This window comes from Balaenoptera ricei, chromosome 20 (assembly GCF_028023285.1).
Source record: "Balaenoptera ricei isolate mBalRic1 chromosome 20, mBalRic1.hap2, whole genome shotgun sequence".
NCBI lineage: Eukaryota > Metazoa > Chordata > Mammalia > Artiodactyla > Balaenopteridae > Balaenoptera > Balaenoptera ricei.
Genome location: NC_082658.1, coordinates 55,556,511 through 55,568,826, shown reverse-complemented (window position 1 = coordinate 55,568,826; position 12,316 = coordinate 55,556,511). Strand labels below are relative to the sequence as shown.

Sequence of the window (12,316 nt, the reverse complement as noted above, 5' to 3'; positions counted from 1 at the left end):
CATCGTGGTGTATGGGTGGCCAGGCCTGGCTACTCAGGAAGGATAGGATTCCCAGCATTCCTAAGGCCATGGTCCTGGAATCTAGGGCCCTCCTTAGGCTGAGATGTCAGCTGGGAGTTGAGCAGTTTGAGAATAATATTTGGGAAGCCAGCCTTACAAGAACACAGGGAGGTCGTATATAACAAGAAAAACTGAGGGCAGCATCTGCTCAAACGCCCAGGAGCCCACTAAAGATTGGGCAGAATGGGCGGTGTCACTGGCTTACGAAGTACGTTCGGGTGGGTTGTGAAAGAGTGTGAGAAACCCTGTGCCAGTGGCTGAGGGCCCGGGCCCAGGGAGGGAACTGGGGATTTGCACACAGTAGAATTAAGGAACGCTGGCTCTGCGTGGGGGATAAAGGAAGGCATGGAGGGAGGGGGGGTGGGGGGGGCGTGCCGCGACTTCCCCTCCCCAGACCTCGCACCGCCTGGCCCTTTTCCCCCACTTCGCCATGGCTGGCATTCGGGGTCTCGCACCTCCACCGCCCACAGGCGTGCTGCCGCGGGGAGCGGCCTGACCGCCGCGTGACGCCTCAAGAGGAGCAGGGGTCTCACTATTAAAAGGGGCAACAGGCCTCGGCGCGGGCCCCAGAACAGGCCTGCTCCTTCTGTCTACGGAGCCGGCCGCGTTAGCGACGCCCTCGAGTCCGCGGCGGGCACGATGCAGCTCCTGGTGAGGGTGCCGTCTCTTCCGGAGCGGGGCGAGCTGGACTGCAACATCTGCTACCGGCCCTTCAACCTCGGGGACCGCGAGCCCCGCCGCCTCCCCGGGACGGTGCGCGCCCGCCGCGGCCACACGCTCTGCACCGCCTGTCTGCGCGAGTCGGCGGCGCGTGGCGACGGCGGCGGGGCGGCCGCGCGCGCAGTGCGTCTGCGCCACGTCGTCATGTGCCCCTTCTGTCGCGCGCCCACCCCGCTCCCGCGCGGCAGGGTCACTGAAGTCGCTGTCGACCCGGGCTTGTGGTCGCGCTTGGAGGCAACAGCGCGGGCCGCGCACGAATCTAGTGGAGCGGGTGGTCCGGTTCGGGAAAGCGGCGATGTGGACCGAGAGGCCGATGACGAGGAAAAGGAGAGAAGGGGGCGGGGCCTAGGAGCGCGGGATGGCGTGAGCTCCTGCGGCCCTGGGCCCGGGGGCTGGCACCCGCGCGCAGGTGGCGGCGCCCGCTGCCTAGCAACGGTGAGGGGCCGCCGGGTAGGCAGTGGAGGGAGAGCGCCCCGGAACGCCGGTTCGGCTGCGCCCTTCCGCTGCCGCTAACCGTCCTTCTTTCCCCCAGTGCTGTACTGTCCGGAGATCAAGGACTCGGCCCACATGACCCGCTGCACGCTGTAACCGCGGAACCCTGAAGCCACGGAAGAAGAAAGGTGGGAGCTGCATTCTCGGGGCGCGCTGTACTACAAGGAACTGGTACCAAGCCCACCCCCTGTCATATCCCGGATTGCCACGAATGAGGGAGGTGAGCCAAGGGCAGGAGGGAACGCCCTGGGAGGTGATGCTGCGCTGGGTAGGCTCCTAGACGAATCGCCCCCATCTACTGACTCTGCCAGCCTTGCATATTCAGGATGGAATGGCCCAGGGAGGATAGAAACAAAGTCTACGTTCCCGTGGGAAGAAGACAGACTATTTCCCTAGCTGTGACTTTGGCTTTTGTCCAGGGCAGCTCTGGTGTGTGGGAGCAACAGGTCCCATTTTAGCAATTCTGTGTCAATGATTTGAAAGTTTAAAAAAGATGGAACAGGAGAGAAGAGGCTGATTTCCATGTCATATTAATCTCACTTCTCTAGCACCTAAGAGAACTGAGAAAAATAAACCATACCCACCCTACTCCCTCCGCTGGTATGCCTACTAGTTTCCCCATTCCCAGTACTGTGTTCCTAAAATTGTCAAGACGCATCCCCACCTATGAAGTTAGGAGCCTCGCTTCATTTCAGAATCTCCCTTCAACCTGTTAGGGCAGGTATGACAACGTCCAAAGGGCATTTATCCGAGTCACCTCATTAGGGCCTATCAAGGATAGGAGGGAGAGCCATTTGGCAACGGCAGTGAATTGTAAACTTTTGATATTATTTTTACAGCCACAAGGAAACACTGTCACTACTGAAAAAAGATGCTCATCATACAATTTTAAACTTGTGTCCCATATTTAGACATCACCTATTTCAGGGCAGGGGTTCAATTTAAAAGTCCTGTTCGTTATCTCGTGATCGTAGAGTTACAGTCAAGGACCAGCAGCATCAGCATGACTGGGAGCCTGTTGGAAGCGCAAAATCTCAGGATTCCACTTCTGACTTACAGAATTAGACTCTGCATTTTAACAAGAATCCCAGGTGATCCATTTAAATAAAAATTTAAGCAGCACTGGTCCAGGTCCTAGACTATGTTGCATTTTCCCCTTAGTTAAAAAGGGGAACTTATTAAGAATAAACCTCAATTTTTCTAACTATGTTTTTACCTTTTTCCTTTCCTTAAGTCTGAAGTCTCAGCTTAAATATTCCCTCTTTAGGGAGGTCTTTCTCAGCTTTCAATCTGGTGTAGCCCCCCTCCCTCGCCCTCTGTAATACAATGCCTTGTTTTATTTTTTCACTACTTTTATTTTCTGATATGTGTTTTGTTGGTGTCCTGCACTACAGTGTAAGCTCCATGACAGCAGTGACTAACTTGTGACTGTTGTATCTGCAAGGGCAACAGCAGTGTTTTTAACATGTACTCAATAAATGCTTGTTGGAATTACATTTTTTAATATAATAGCCTCAAAAATTGTCTGGTCTCTCAGCCTCTGAGAAGCTCTGGTAGTGAATACGTGTCAAGCTGTAGTGTCTAGCAGTTCAAATCTTTGGCAAGCTATGCAGGTCTGACCACCCCCCCCCCCCCAACTCCTTTAAAATAAAAAAGTGTGCTTCTGCAACTGGGAACTGAACCTATGAAGCTGTAGTGACCTCTACTGACTCTTGGCAGAACTAAACAAGCTGAAGGTGGAAAGGATGATCAAAAGGATGAATGGAAGGCAGTTCTGAAACTTATCAGGCACCCCTCCCACTAAACTTCTGTCCAATAAGTCCTGCTATCTCTCTGATCTCAACCTGAGGCCTGTGGAGGTGTCCTGCTGTCACCCTCCATCTCCGCTGAGCTCATCACACTGGGGTGAGGGTTGGAAAAAGAGCCTTGGAGTTGTAGCTGATGATCCAACAAATAAAAACGAGAAAAAGGAAAAGTCACAAGATTTAAAAAAAGAGAGAAATGGGTAACAGGAAATGGCAGGAAGCAACACCCTTTCTTTCCTCATCCCTCCCCGAAACCAAAGAACTCCCCCACTCAAAAATAACAGAGCACACAGAAAGGAAAGTATAATTTATATGTACAACCAATAAACCTGATACAGAAGAGGGGACTGGGACAGACCAGGAGTGGGTGTGAAGAGACCGGGAAAGGAGCAGCAAGAAAGTGAAGGGGAGCGAAGAGCAAGTGGGGGGTTCGCCATGCAAACTGCCACTCTCCCCAGCCCCTCCTGGGGAGGAGGATGTGCCCATGTCTCCCCAGCCTGCCCTCCACTATTTTGCTCTGGTCCCAAAGGCAAGGTGGTCCCCTGACTAGGCCCCCTGCCTGACCCACTCAAGTTTAGTCCATATCCAGGTCTTCAGGAGGGAGGGGAGAAGTCCTCCAAGAACCTGAGCCCCAAAACTGGGGGCTCCCCCCACATCTGGCCCATTGTGTTCTCCGCCACCCTTTCTAGGTTACCTGGGTCCCTAGGACAGATTGGGGAGCTCCTCTTTGGCTTAAGGGAGTATCACCCAAATATTACTCTTTGTAGGGGGTGGTCCTTGGTCCCTAGGGAGGGGGGAAGATTCCCAACACAAGATGCCGGTACGCAGGAGGTAACTGAGCCAGTGAACGGCGCCTTTATTCTGAGGCTGAACAGCAATGGACTCCCTCCCTTGTTAACTGCTCCGCCCTCCCTTTGGGGGGAGGTAGGGGAAGGAAACATGCAGCCGCCCCCTCCTCTTCCCTTCCACCCTCCCAGGGCTCACTGTCACCCCTCTCTAAAGTCACCCTCCTCTCTTGAAAGCTCTTTTCCCCACCAAAGTCCCTAAAGGCCGGGCAAGGCTAACCCCCCCACTTCTGCAAGAGATGGAGCTTATGCTGCAGGAATAAGAACTGGGGAGGCTCCACCTCTTTCCTCCCCACAGCCGCTTACTGGGAAGCTGTGTGTGTTGGGCAGTGGGGGATACAGGTACTTGGAAGACCCTGCTAACCACCTCCCACCCAGACCTCTTCTCACCAGCACAGTCTTCAAAGCACGGTGGGAAAGGTGCACGGGGTGGAGAAGGACAAAGGGCCCTTCCTGAAGAGAGCTGTAGAGAGGGGCAAAGGGGCTCCTAGCCCAGTGGGGGCCCGAGGGGTGGGGAAGGCGGAGGACTGGCAGCAGGCCCCAGAGCCTGAGCTGGGGGTCGGCCTCGGGGACGGGGCCTGGGTGAAGGGCAGGCCTGGGATCCGGTCAGTCGTCTATACAGATCACCTCCCCGGCTCGGGGCTCCTTCCGATCCAGCCCGTCTGACACCAATGCCCCCACCATTTCCTTCTCCTTCTTCACCAGCACTGGAGGGCCGTTGGTGGCGGCTGTTTGGGAAGGGGGTAAGGAAGGGTCAATCCCTCCTTCACTTCCCATTGTCGACTGCTTCCTGACGACAGTATGTTCTTACTTCTAGGTCACCTCATGCCACATCCAATTTTCTAAGGTAGGGATGGGAAAAAATCTCTCTCTCTGAGATTCCCCACTGTACGCATGATGGAACACGTGTTCCAACTTTCACCGGAACCCCCTTCCAATTTCGTATTCTCTTTCTCTGAAGTAAACAGCTGGAGGAGGCTCAGGTAGGAGGTACCAAGCCACAGAACCACTAAAACCCTAGATGAGGTTTCTGATGATGGGAATGGAAGAGAAGTTAAGAAAGGGGTGGGAAAAACAAAGTCCAGAGCCACTCCATTCCATAAAACACTGGATACTTCCAAGGAAATGAGATGGGCTGGACAAGTAAAAGGGTAGCTGAGCAGGGATGAAGCTTGGAAAAGGAAGAATGCAAGAAGCAGGAGGCAGGAAGTCACCAGCTGACCTGTGATGAAGGACCCTGCAGGCATCTGGCTGTAATTGGCGCCTGCGGCGGCCAGGGCCCCTACGGGTGCGGCGCTGAAGGCCGCCCCGTACCCCGGAGGTGTAGCGTACGGACCCGGGGGGAAGGCCTGGAAGAGAGAGCGAGCCCACATTAGAGGGTCCATAGTCCGAGAGGAAAGAAGCTGTCGGGGAGACATCATGGGCCAAACTCCAGAACTACTGAGGGGTATCATACAGGCAGGGAGACTCAAGGCTGATGCTGGAGCAGGTCGTTGTTCCACACTGCACGGGGTTCTGAAGGAGGTGTTCGTATGTGTGCGTGCAGGAGGAGTACCAACAGGGAAAACTGGAGTCAGGGGAAAGAGGGTTACCGGTGTGGGGTGAGGCTCCGTGCCCTTGCTGGCCAGCCGGCTGAGGATGCTGCGCTCGGACATCTGAAGGCGGGCTGCGATGGGGGGTATTCGGGACAGCGTGGCTGGCAGGCGGGTCACGTCCGCCTTCATGTCGCTCAGCAACTCCTCCAGCTGGTTCAGAACTGGGGCCCGGGCCACGGAGAAAGAAGGGCAAGAGAAAGACAGGGAAAGGGAGAGATGGAGCCAGGAAAAGAGATGAGGAATCAGATGGACAGATACAGTCAGAGAAAGAGAGAGAGGAGGGCACAGATGTCGAAGAATCAGAGACCAAGGAAATGACAGAAGTAGAAAAAAAGAGCAACTCGGGGACAAAGAAAAAGTGTCAGGTAAAGAGGCAGAGAGACCAGATCACCACAGAGGACAGATGGAGAGAAAGAAGAAAGGAAAAGGGAATATGGAGAAAAGGTAGATAGGGGAGGGAGGACATCGGAAGACATGGGGGCGGGGAGTTGTCAGAACATCCCATACTGAAAGAGTGAGGTTTTGGGGTTGGGGATGATGGGGAGGAAATAGTCAGGAGGCGTGGGAGGTGGTAAGTGGTGTCAAAGACTTAAGGAATCAAAGTTTTAATATGTAAGGGGGGAGGGAGGTTAGAGGGTCAGCATTACAGATTCAAGGAATTAGAACAGGAGTCAAAGGGGCCAGGAATCAGTCACTACATCAGACAGGATTAGATGGTTAGAGGGCTTTAGAACTTAATCTATTATTATCAAGGTAAGAGGGTTTGGGAGGAAGGGTTGAAGGTCAAAGGGAAGTTTCATGGGGTAGGGTCAGAGGGTGGGACGGTGGTGGTTTCTGCTTCATGGGGTGAATGAGATGTGAGGAACGTGATTTGTGGGACCGGGGGTAAGGACTTTTGCGGACCATACACAGGCCAGGGCCCCAGAGAGGGTGCTATTAGCAATATGGCAGGTGTGTGGGTCAGCGAAGAAGTTCCGCCCTGTGGAGGGGACGTGGCACAGTCTCACGGAGATTGGGGGGTGGGGGGGAAGGTCCCTCCCTTAGGCACTGATGTGAATGCTCTTGGGCATGGATGAGGGGTGGCTGCACGAATCCTAGAAGCTAAAAACCAAGGGGGTACCAGGTGGGTCGGGGTGGGGTTAGAGGTCAGAGGGGGGTGGTTCAGAGGGTAAAGGGGTCAGAGGGGTGGGAAGATTTTGAGGGGTGCGGGGTGAAGACTTACGCAGCGTTGTGGGCCCTCCCCCGCGCGGGGCCGCCGCGGCCCTTACCCTTGTGCAGCACGGCGTTGGCCGGCTTGTTCCCCGCCAACGACTCCTTGGAGAGGTGCTGGTGGCTCTCGGCCAGGCACTCGGCCTCGGCGAAGCGGGCGTGGAGGGCCATGGCGGGGTGCGCCGGCTCCTGTGATAGGTTCAGGTAGGCCGCCCGCCGCAGCTGCTCCTCAATCACCAGCGCCTGCTCCAGGAGCTAAGGGCGTGCGGAGGGGGTGAGTGCAGGGAGCTGCCAGCAGCAAGCGCGCAGCTCGGGGCTGGAGACCCACCATGCCCTCACCACCGGCCCAGACCCCCAGCTCCACACCGATACTGACTGCGACCCCGATCCAGACCACAGTGCCAAACACAAGGTGACCCTCTGGTCTTTGCCTCAAGCATCGCCTCAACCCTCAAGGTGTTAACCTTGCCTACATTCCAACCAGATCTGGTCCCGCTTCTGACCCAAGCCCCTCTTCAACGCTGTTCCTTTCCTCCCTCATCCTCACCTTGAATCTCCGGGCCAGGAACTTATTTTTCATCTCCAGAAAGTTCCCCTTATTGGCTTCAGTTTTAAATGGCTCGTTGATGATGGCAAACTGAGCATCATTCTGGATGTCCTGCCACCGTGCATAGCCATGGCTGCCAATGAAGGAAGTGGACCATCAAGGAATTTAACAGGGCTAGGCTGGGCTGTGAACACGCCTTCCTTTTGGCCTGGTCGCCCCAAAGTGTGGCACTAGGCCCCCTTCCCTACGTGTGGACTCATCTTCTCTGTAGTTCCCCTCTCTCCAGGTTGAAAGAACATTTTTTTTCTTGCATTTGTATCCAAGGATACAGGACAATCCCAGCCAGAAGCCAATAGTCATGTCTTCGGTGCCAGATCTCATTGAGTTTCCCCGAGGAAATAGCTGCCCGTTCCTCATTCTGCCACAGCGTGTGGAGCTCTGAAAAGAGGACAGAAGATAGATGAGGCATTAGGAGTTTGTGAAGCACATCCAGCCCAACAGACTGGTATAGAGGAGCGAACTGAACAGTGGGGCAGGACTAAGGGCTTTTTAGGAGGAACAGGACAAGGTTAGGTGAGGGGTTAGGAACAAAACTAGTTACAAACAAGGTTCAAGTTAGGATTAAGAGTACAGGTGAGATTAAGGCAGTTTTGGAGTTAGGAGTACACTTAAGGAGGACCAAGGGCAAGGATCAGAGACAGCATGCACCATTTCATTGGCAGTGACTTGGAATTAAAGGCGGAAGGAGGCCTCAGGCCCAAAGAGAAACCCCATGAGGATGAGCTAACCCCAGTGAGGAGCAGAGGGCAGTGAGAACCCCCCCCACCTGTGAAGCCACCATCTGCAATATTGAACATGAACCGCGGCTTCTCTGCCTTCTCCTCACGTCGCCCGTTGGACCGCGGCTCGTCTCGAGGAGGCCCAGGTCGAAGCTCCCGGTCCCCTTTTACATCTTCTGCTACGGCAGACGGGGCAGAGCTCACACCTCAGGAGAGTCTCCTCCCAGGTCCCAAGACTACTCTCTGTAGTGTACTGGCCCCTGGAACAGCTACCCACCCAGGACCCAGGCATTTGGTTCCCAAGACTCCACCTCCCCTCCCCTGATTCCCTCAGGGACCCAGGTGTCCGGTCCTTCCACCCATTACCTCTCTTGCCCAAATCCGTCTCCCCCTCCGGCCTCTCCCTGTGTTCCTGTCCATCCATCGGCTTCTCCTCCCCCCTCTCTCCTGGCGTCGACTCTGTGGCTGTGGGAGGGGGTAGGGGACAGGAAGGGAGGATGTCACCCTCATCCCCTGACCCCAGAAGAGGGAACCCCCAAATTCTAAGCCCCCCATCACCACTAAGGCCATGCACCCACCTGACTTCTCTCTGTCCCCACGGTACCCAGGTTCAGGCTCCATCTCTCCAGGTACCCCTGGCACCTCATCCTCTAGAGGAATCTTCCTTGGCTCCAGCCGTTCCCCAAGTGATGGGGCTGGGCTGGGGGTATCAGCCTAAAAGAGGACAACGGAGTCAGGATGAAGTGGAGGCTTCTAGACACCTGCCTCCACGACTCTGCCACTCCCTCCCCTCAAAGGAAGCCAGGTAGCCACACACCTCTGTTTCCATCTTCTCCCCAATTCTGCTATTCTTCTCTGGCTTCTCCTCCTGGTTTTCTGCTTCATCCTTCTCCAGAGGTGTCCTTATGCCATCTCCTTTCTCACTGGGAGCTGGAGTAGCTGCAGGGATAAGGCGGAGTGAGGCAGGCGGAAACTCGCCACCCCAACTCCAGTCCCTCGGCTTCTAACGGACGCTGGCCCCATCTGTCTCTCCCGCCATCCTGAGCCGATTACCAGGTTTTGAGGTGCAAGGACTGTTTGCAGCAGAAGCCTCAGGAGTGGTGGGAGACGTTTTGGTAGGAGAGGAGGCTCTGGAGGAGCGCTTGGAGTCAGCACTGGGGTCGGGCATCAGCTCCGGCATAGACCAGCGCCCATTGATGTGCTCAAACTCCTGAACCTGAAGGGCGCGGGGGAGTCGTAGAGACAGGGATCAGCTCCAGCGCCTGGACACATAGGCTCCAGCGCTTCTCCCTGTCTCGCACCAGTGTGAGTCCGGGACTCAGGGACGAGAGGCAGAGGAGCACAGGGTCTAGGCGGCCAGCCTCCTTGGGTGAGGGGAAGACGGATACCTTCTTCTTGACGAGAGACATGACTCCAATGCGGGTCAACACTTGCTGGCGACTCAGTCCCTCCCGAGGGACCCCGTCAGCAAAGGTTTCAGAGCCGTCTGCCCCGGGCTCACAGAGATGGCGCATGAACAAAGACACATAGGCCCTAAGGAGCACGGGGGTGGGAGGTGGGTTAGGAGAGCCTTAGCGGGGACAGGGCAGTAAAGGGGGCACAGGGATTACTGAACCTGAAACTCCCGGGTGCCTCCAGGGGTCCTCCCCTGGGCCTCTCAATCTCACCATCACCTGTCCTCCAAATCCTAACTCCCCCATCTGCCCCTCCCCTTGCATTTCCACAGTTCCCTTGGCCTTGGTTACTTCATTCCTAGGCCCCATCAGTCAGCGCTTCATCCTTCCCACCAGCTCCCCCTGCCAGGTTATCGTGGTCAAATAAATGTGAGGCAAGGACAGCCCAGGCGAGGCTCCTGTCTCAACGGCCTCTCCCATTGGGGAGGAAGCCTGGCCTCCCTGCTCTAGGCTCATCTGAGGGGAGGTGGGGCAGGCTGAGCCCACCCCCCAGGAAACTGAGCCAGGAAACACTGTCTGGCAGGGAGTACGGTGATCAGTTGAGTAAGGTCACATCATATGGTGGCCAAGAGGAAGGCAGTAACACCCCAAATTTTTACCCTTCCATCCAACTCAGCCCTGTATCACCCCCACTCACTTGAACTCTTTTTCTGTCTTGCCCCTGAGGTCCCGCACCAGCCACTGGGTGGTGAAGGCGTCCTGTGGTGGCATGCCCCAGCGCATCACAGCATTGAGGAAGGCCTTCCGCTGACGGGTGTTGAATCCCAACACCTGACGATGGGGGCAAGGAGGGAGTGGGCAGTGAATGTCCAGGATCTCACTTCTTGGTCTATTCTACCCTCATTGACTCAGCTTCAATTTCCTTCATTCTCTCCTCAGGGGCCTAGGCCAGCTCTCACCTCAATGTTGCCCCCAACTCGAGCCAGCAGTGGAGGCAGTGGCTTATCCTTTTCGTTCCGGAGCTGCCTCTTGGACTGTCGACGCCCTGGGTGGGGAGATGGTGACCCCGGTTAGTAGAGCTGCCACCTCCTCCACCCCTCACTCTCTCCTAGCCCTCCATTCTCACAAGATACAGAACACAGGAAAGGCCTGTGTCAGCTCTGAGGCGCTTCTAATTTTCCTCCCGGTGCATTCAGAACTGCTAACCCAATAGGTCCAAAAGAATCGAGTCATACTAAAAAATCAGTAGCACCTATATGATGCAAGCAAGATTACTGGTGGGAATGTAAAATGATGTAACCTTTCTTGATCTTTCATCTAGGTATCTAAGCCTGCATGGTTATGTACTCCCAATTTTAACAGTGGAGAGATTATAGATATTTCTTCCTTTTTGCTTACCTGCAATCTTTACTTTTTCTACAAATGAGCATTTTGTATAAAAATAGTGGGCTTAATAGACAATGGGAAGTGAAATGGGAAGAGGTGTGGTAGAAAGACAGGAAAACAGATGCCACCTTCAGGACGCTCATCAAAGTCTTCATCCTCCTCCTCTGATCCCACTGAGTATTCTGACTGGTTATCTGCGAGGGGAAGGGCTCAGTGGTCAGTGATGGCTCCCTGGATAAGCCCAGGCTGGGGCCCTTCTGTCTGGACGCCTCCCCTCGGAGACTTCTGCACCTTCACTCTGGCCTCGGCCCTCCTAGGGATGCCGGATGACTGCCTGCGGTCTGACTCAGGACCACACACCATGTCCACTCACCCACCTACCTCCTGACTCCTGCATAACCCACTCTAAACAGGGACCCCTGGGTGTCCATCTGAGCCCTCTGCAACTGCTAGATAGCTGAGATCACCTGCAAATCCACCTGGCCTCCGGGTAGCTCCCAGCGTCCCTTCCTAATCTCCTTCCACTTCGCAGGGAAGGCCCTGACTTCTAAGCCTCTCTTTTCCTCTAAACGCCCCCGGCTCCAAGCTCCTTCTCAGCACCCGCCCCTTCTCGGTTCCTCCGTCAGGGGCGGTCCTCACCTTGGTCCTCCTGAGCGGCATCGTTGTAGTTAACCTGCTTGCGGACCCTCTTGCCTTTGCCGAGGTTTCGGGCCAGGTCCTCCTGCTGCTGCTCGTAGTGGTGTCTCAGCAGCTTCTCCCAGTAGTCAGGGTCCACGTTCTCCTCCTGCTTGATGATCTCTCGTTCGATTTCCTCAATCTGAAGGGCAGCAGGACGAGCGCTGAAGGCCTCCCCTGCCAGTCCTGCCACCATGACAAAGTCCCTACTCGCCTGTCTCCGCCCAGCCCTAGACCTCGGCACTGTGTGTAAGTCCTCTGTGTAAGTTTTCCGTACCTCTTACCTGCAATATGCTTCTCCTCCTCGTTATTTCCCTCTTTTCCAAACCTCTCCTCTAGTGCCCTCTGTGTCCCTCCCACTCTGACTCAGAAGGTTCCCTCCCGAGTTTATCACCGCCTTCTCTGCCTACGTTTTCTCCAAAGTCCAGTCTCACCCTTTAGACCAAGAAGTTGTTTGAGGTCCACTACCGCTCTTTGATGGGCACTGGGGTAAGAGATCAGATAAAAAACAAGAGCGAAGGGGGATCCTCCAACTTCAAGGTCCGGTCAAGGACGTCGGACACCACCCTTCAGAGATGGCCCGGGATGGACAGTGTCTGGCCCCAAGCCTCTCACCTTGTCTTCTTCCCTCACCACGTACTGGGCCACCTTGAAGGAGCTGAGATACTCGTTCATGTTCTGCACATCAGTGTCCTCAGTTGCATCCTGGTTCCGGTCCAAGAGCCGAGCGATGGCCTCGTTGTCATAGTGAATCACACTGCTGTCCTCCTCCTTGTTCTCCCCTGGTGGAGTTGGGGAACGAGAGGGGA

The 12,316-nt window shown here is 55.4% G+C and overlaps 2 protein-coding genes and 1 non-coding gene across 14 annotated transcripts in view; 1 reads left to right on the top strand and 2 right to left on the bottom strand.

The window, feature by feature from the left end:
• Window positions 1-699: 699 nt before the first annotated feature.
• On the top strand, window positions 700-2,781 carry RNF227 (ring finger protein 227). The gene is given in 3 exon segments (XM_059907197.1): window positions 700-1,096; window positions 1,099-1,215; window positions 1,313-2,781. Coding segments are annotated over 3 exon segments (570 nt in total). The 3' UTR covers window positions 1,369-2,781.
• A 1,128-nt stretch (window positions 2,782-3,909) lies between these two features.
• The window catches only part of CHD3 (chromodomain helicase DNA binding protein 3), a 24,696-nt gene continuing 16,289 nt past the window's right edge, over window positions 3,910-12,316 (bottom strand). For 5 of the 12 annotated variants that reach the window (XM_059908764.1, XM_059908768.1, XM_059908767.1 and 2 more), the window contains exons 24-40: window positions 12,123-12,289; window positions 11,472-11,649; window positions 10,961-11,026; window positions 10,406-10,491; window positions 10,144-10,277; window positions 9,441-9,585; window positions 9,106-9,268; window positions 8,870-8,991; window positions 8,631-8,766; window positions 8,419-8,517; window positions 8,100-8,231; window positions 7,603-7,711; window positions 7,274-7,406; window positions 6,740-6,981; window positions 5,515-5,678; window positions 5,145-5,271; window positions 3,910-4,650 (exon numbers count right to left, since the gene is read on the bottom strand). In XM_059908764.1, coding sequence (XP_059764747.1) covers window positions 4,410-4,650; window positions 5,145-5,271; window positions 5,515-5,678; window positions 6,740-6,981; window positions 7,274-7,406; window positions 7,603-7,711; window positions 8,100-8,231; window positions 8,419-8,517; window positions 8,631-8,766; window positions 8,870-8,991; window positions 9,106-9,268; window positions 9,441-9,585; window positions 10,144-10,277; window positions 10,406-10,491; window positions 10,961-11,026; window positions 11,472-11,649; window positions 12,123-12,289 — 2,444 coding nt within the window. In that variant the 3' untranslated portion in view covers window positions 3,910-4,409. The other 7 variants (XM_059908769.1, XM_059908775.1, XM_059908765.1 and 4 more) reach the window with 6 other exon arrangements.
• Window positions 9,872-10,011, bottom strand: LOC132356275 (small Cajal body-specific RNA 21). The gene has a single exon (XR_009499799.1). It is a non-coding gene; the product is annotated as a small Cajal body-specific RNA 21 (non-coding RNA).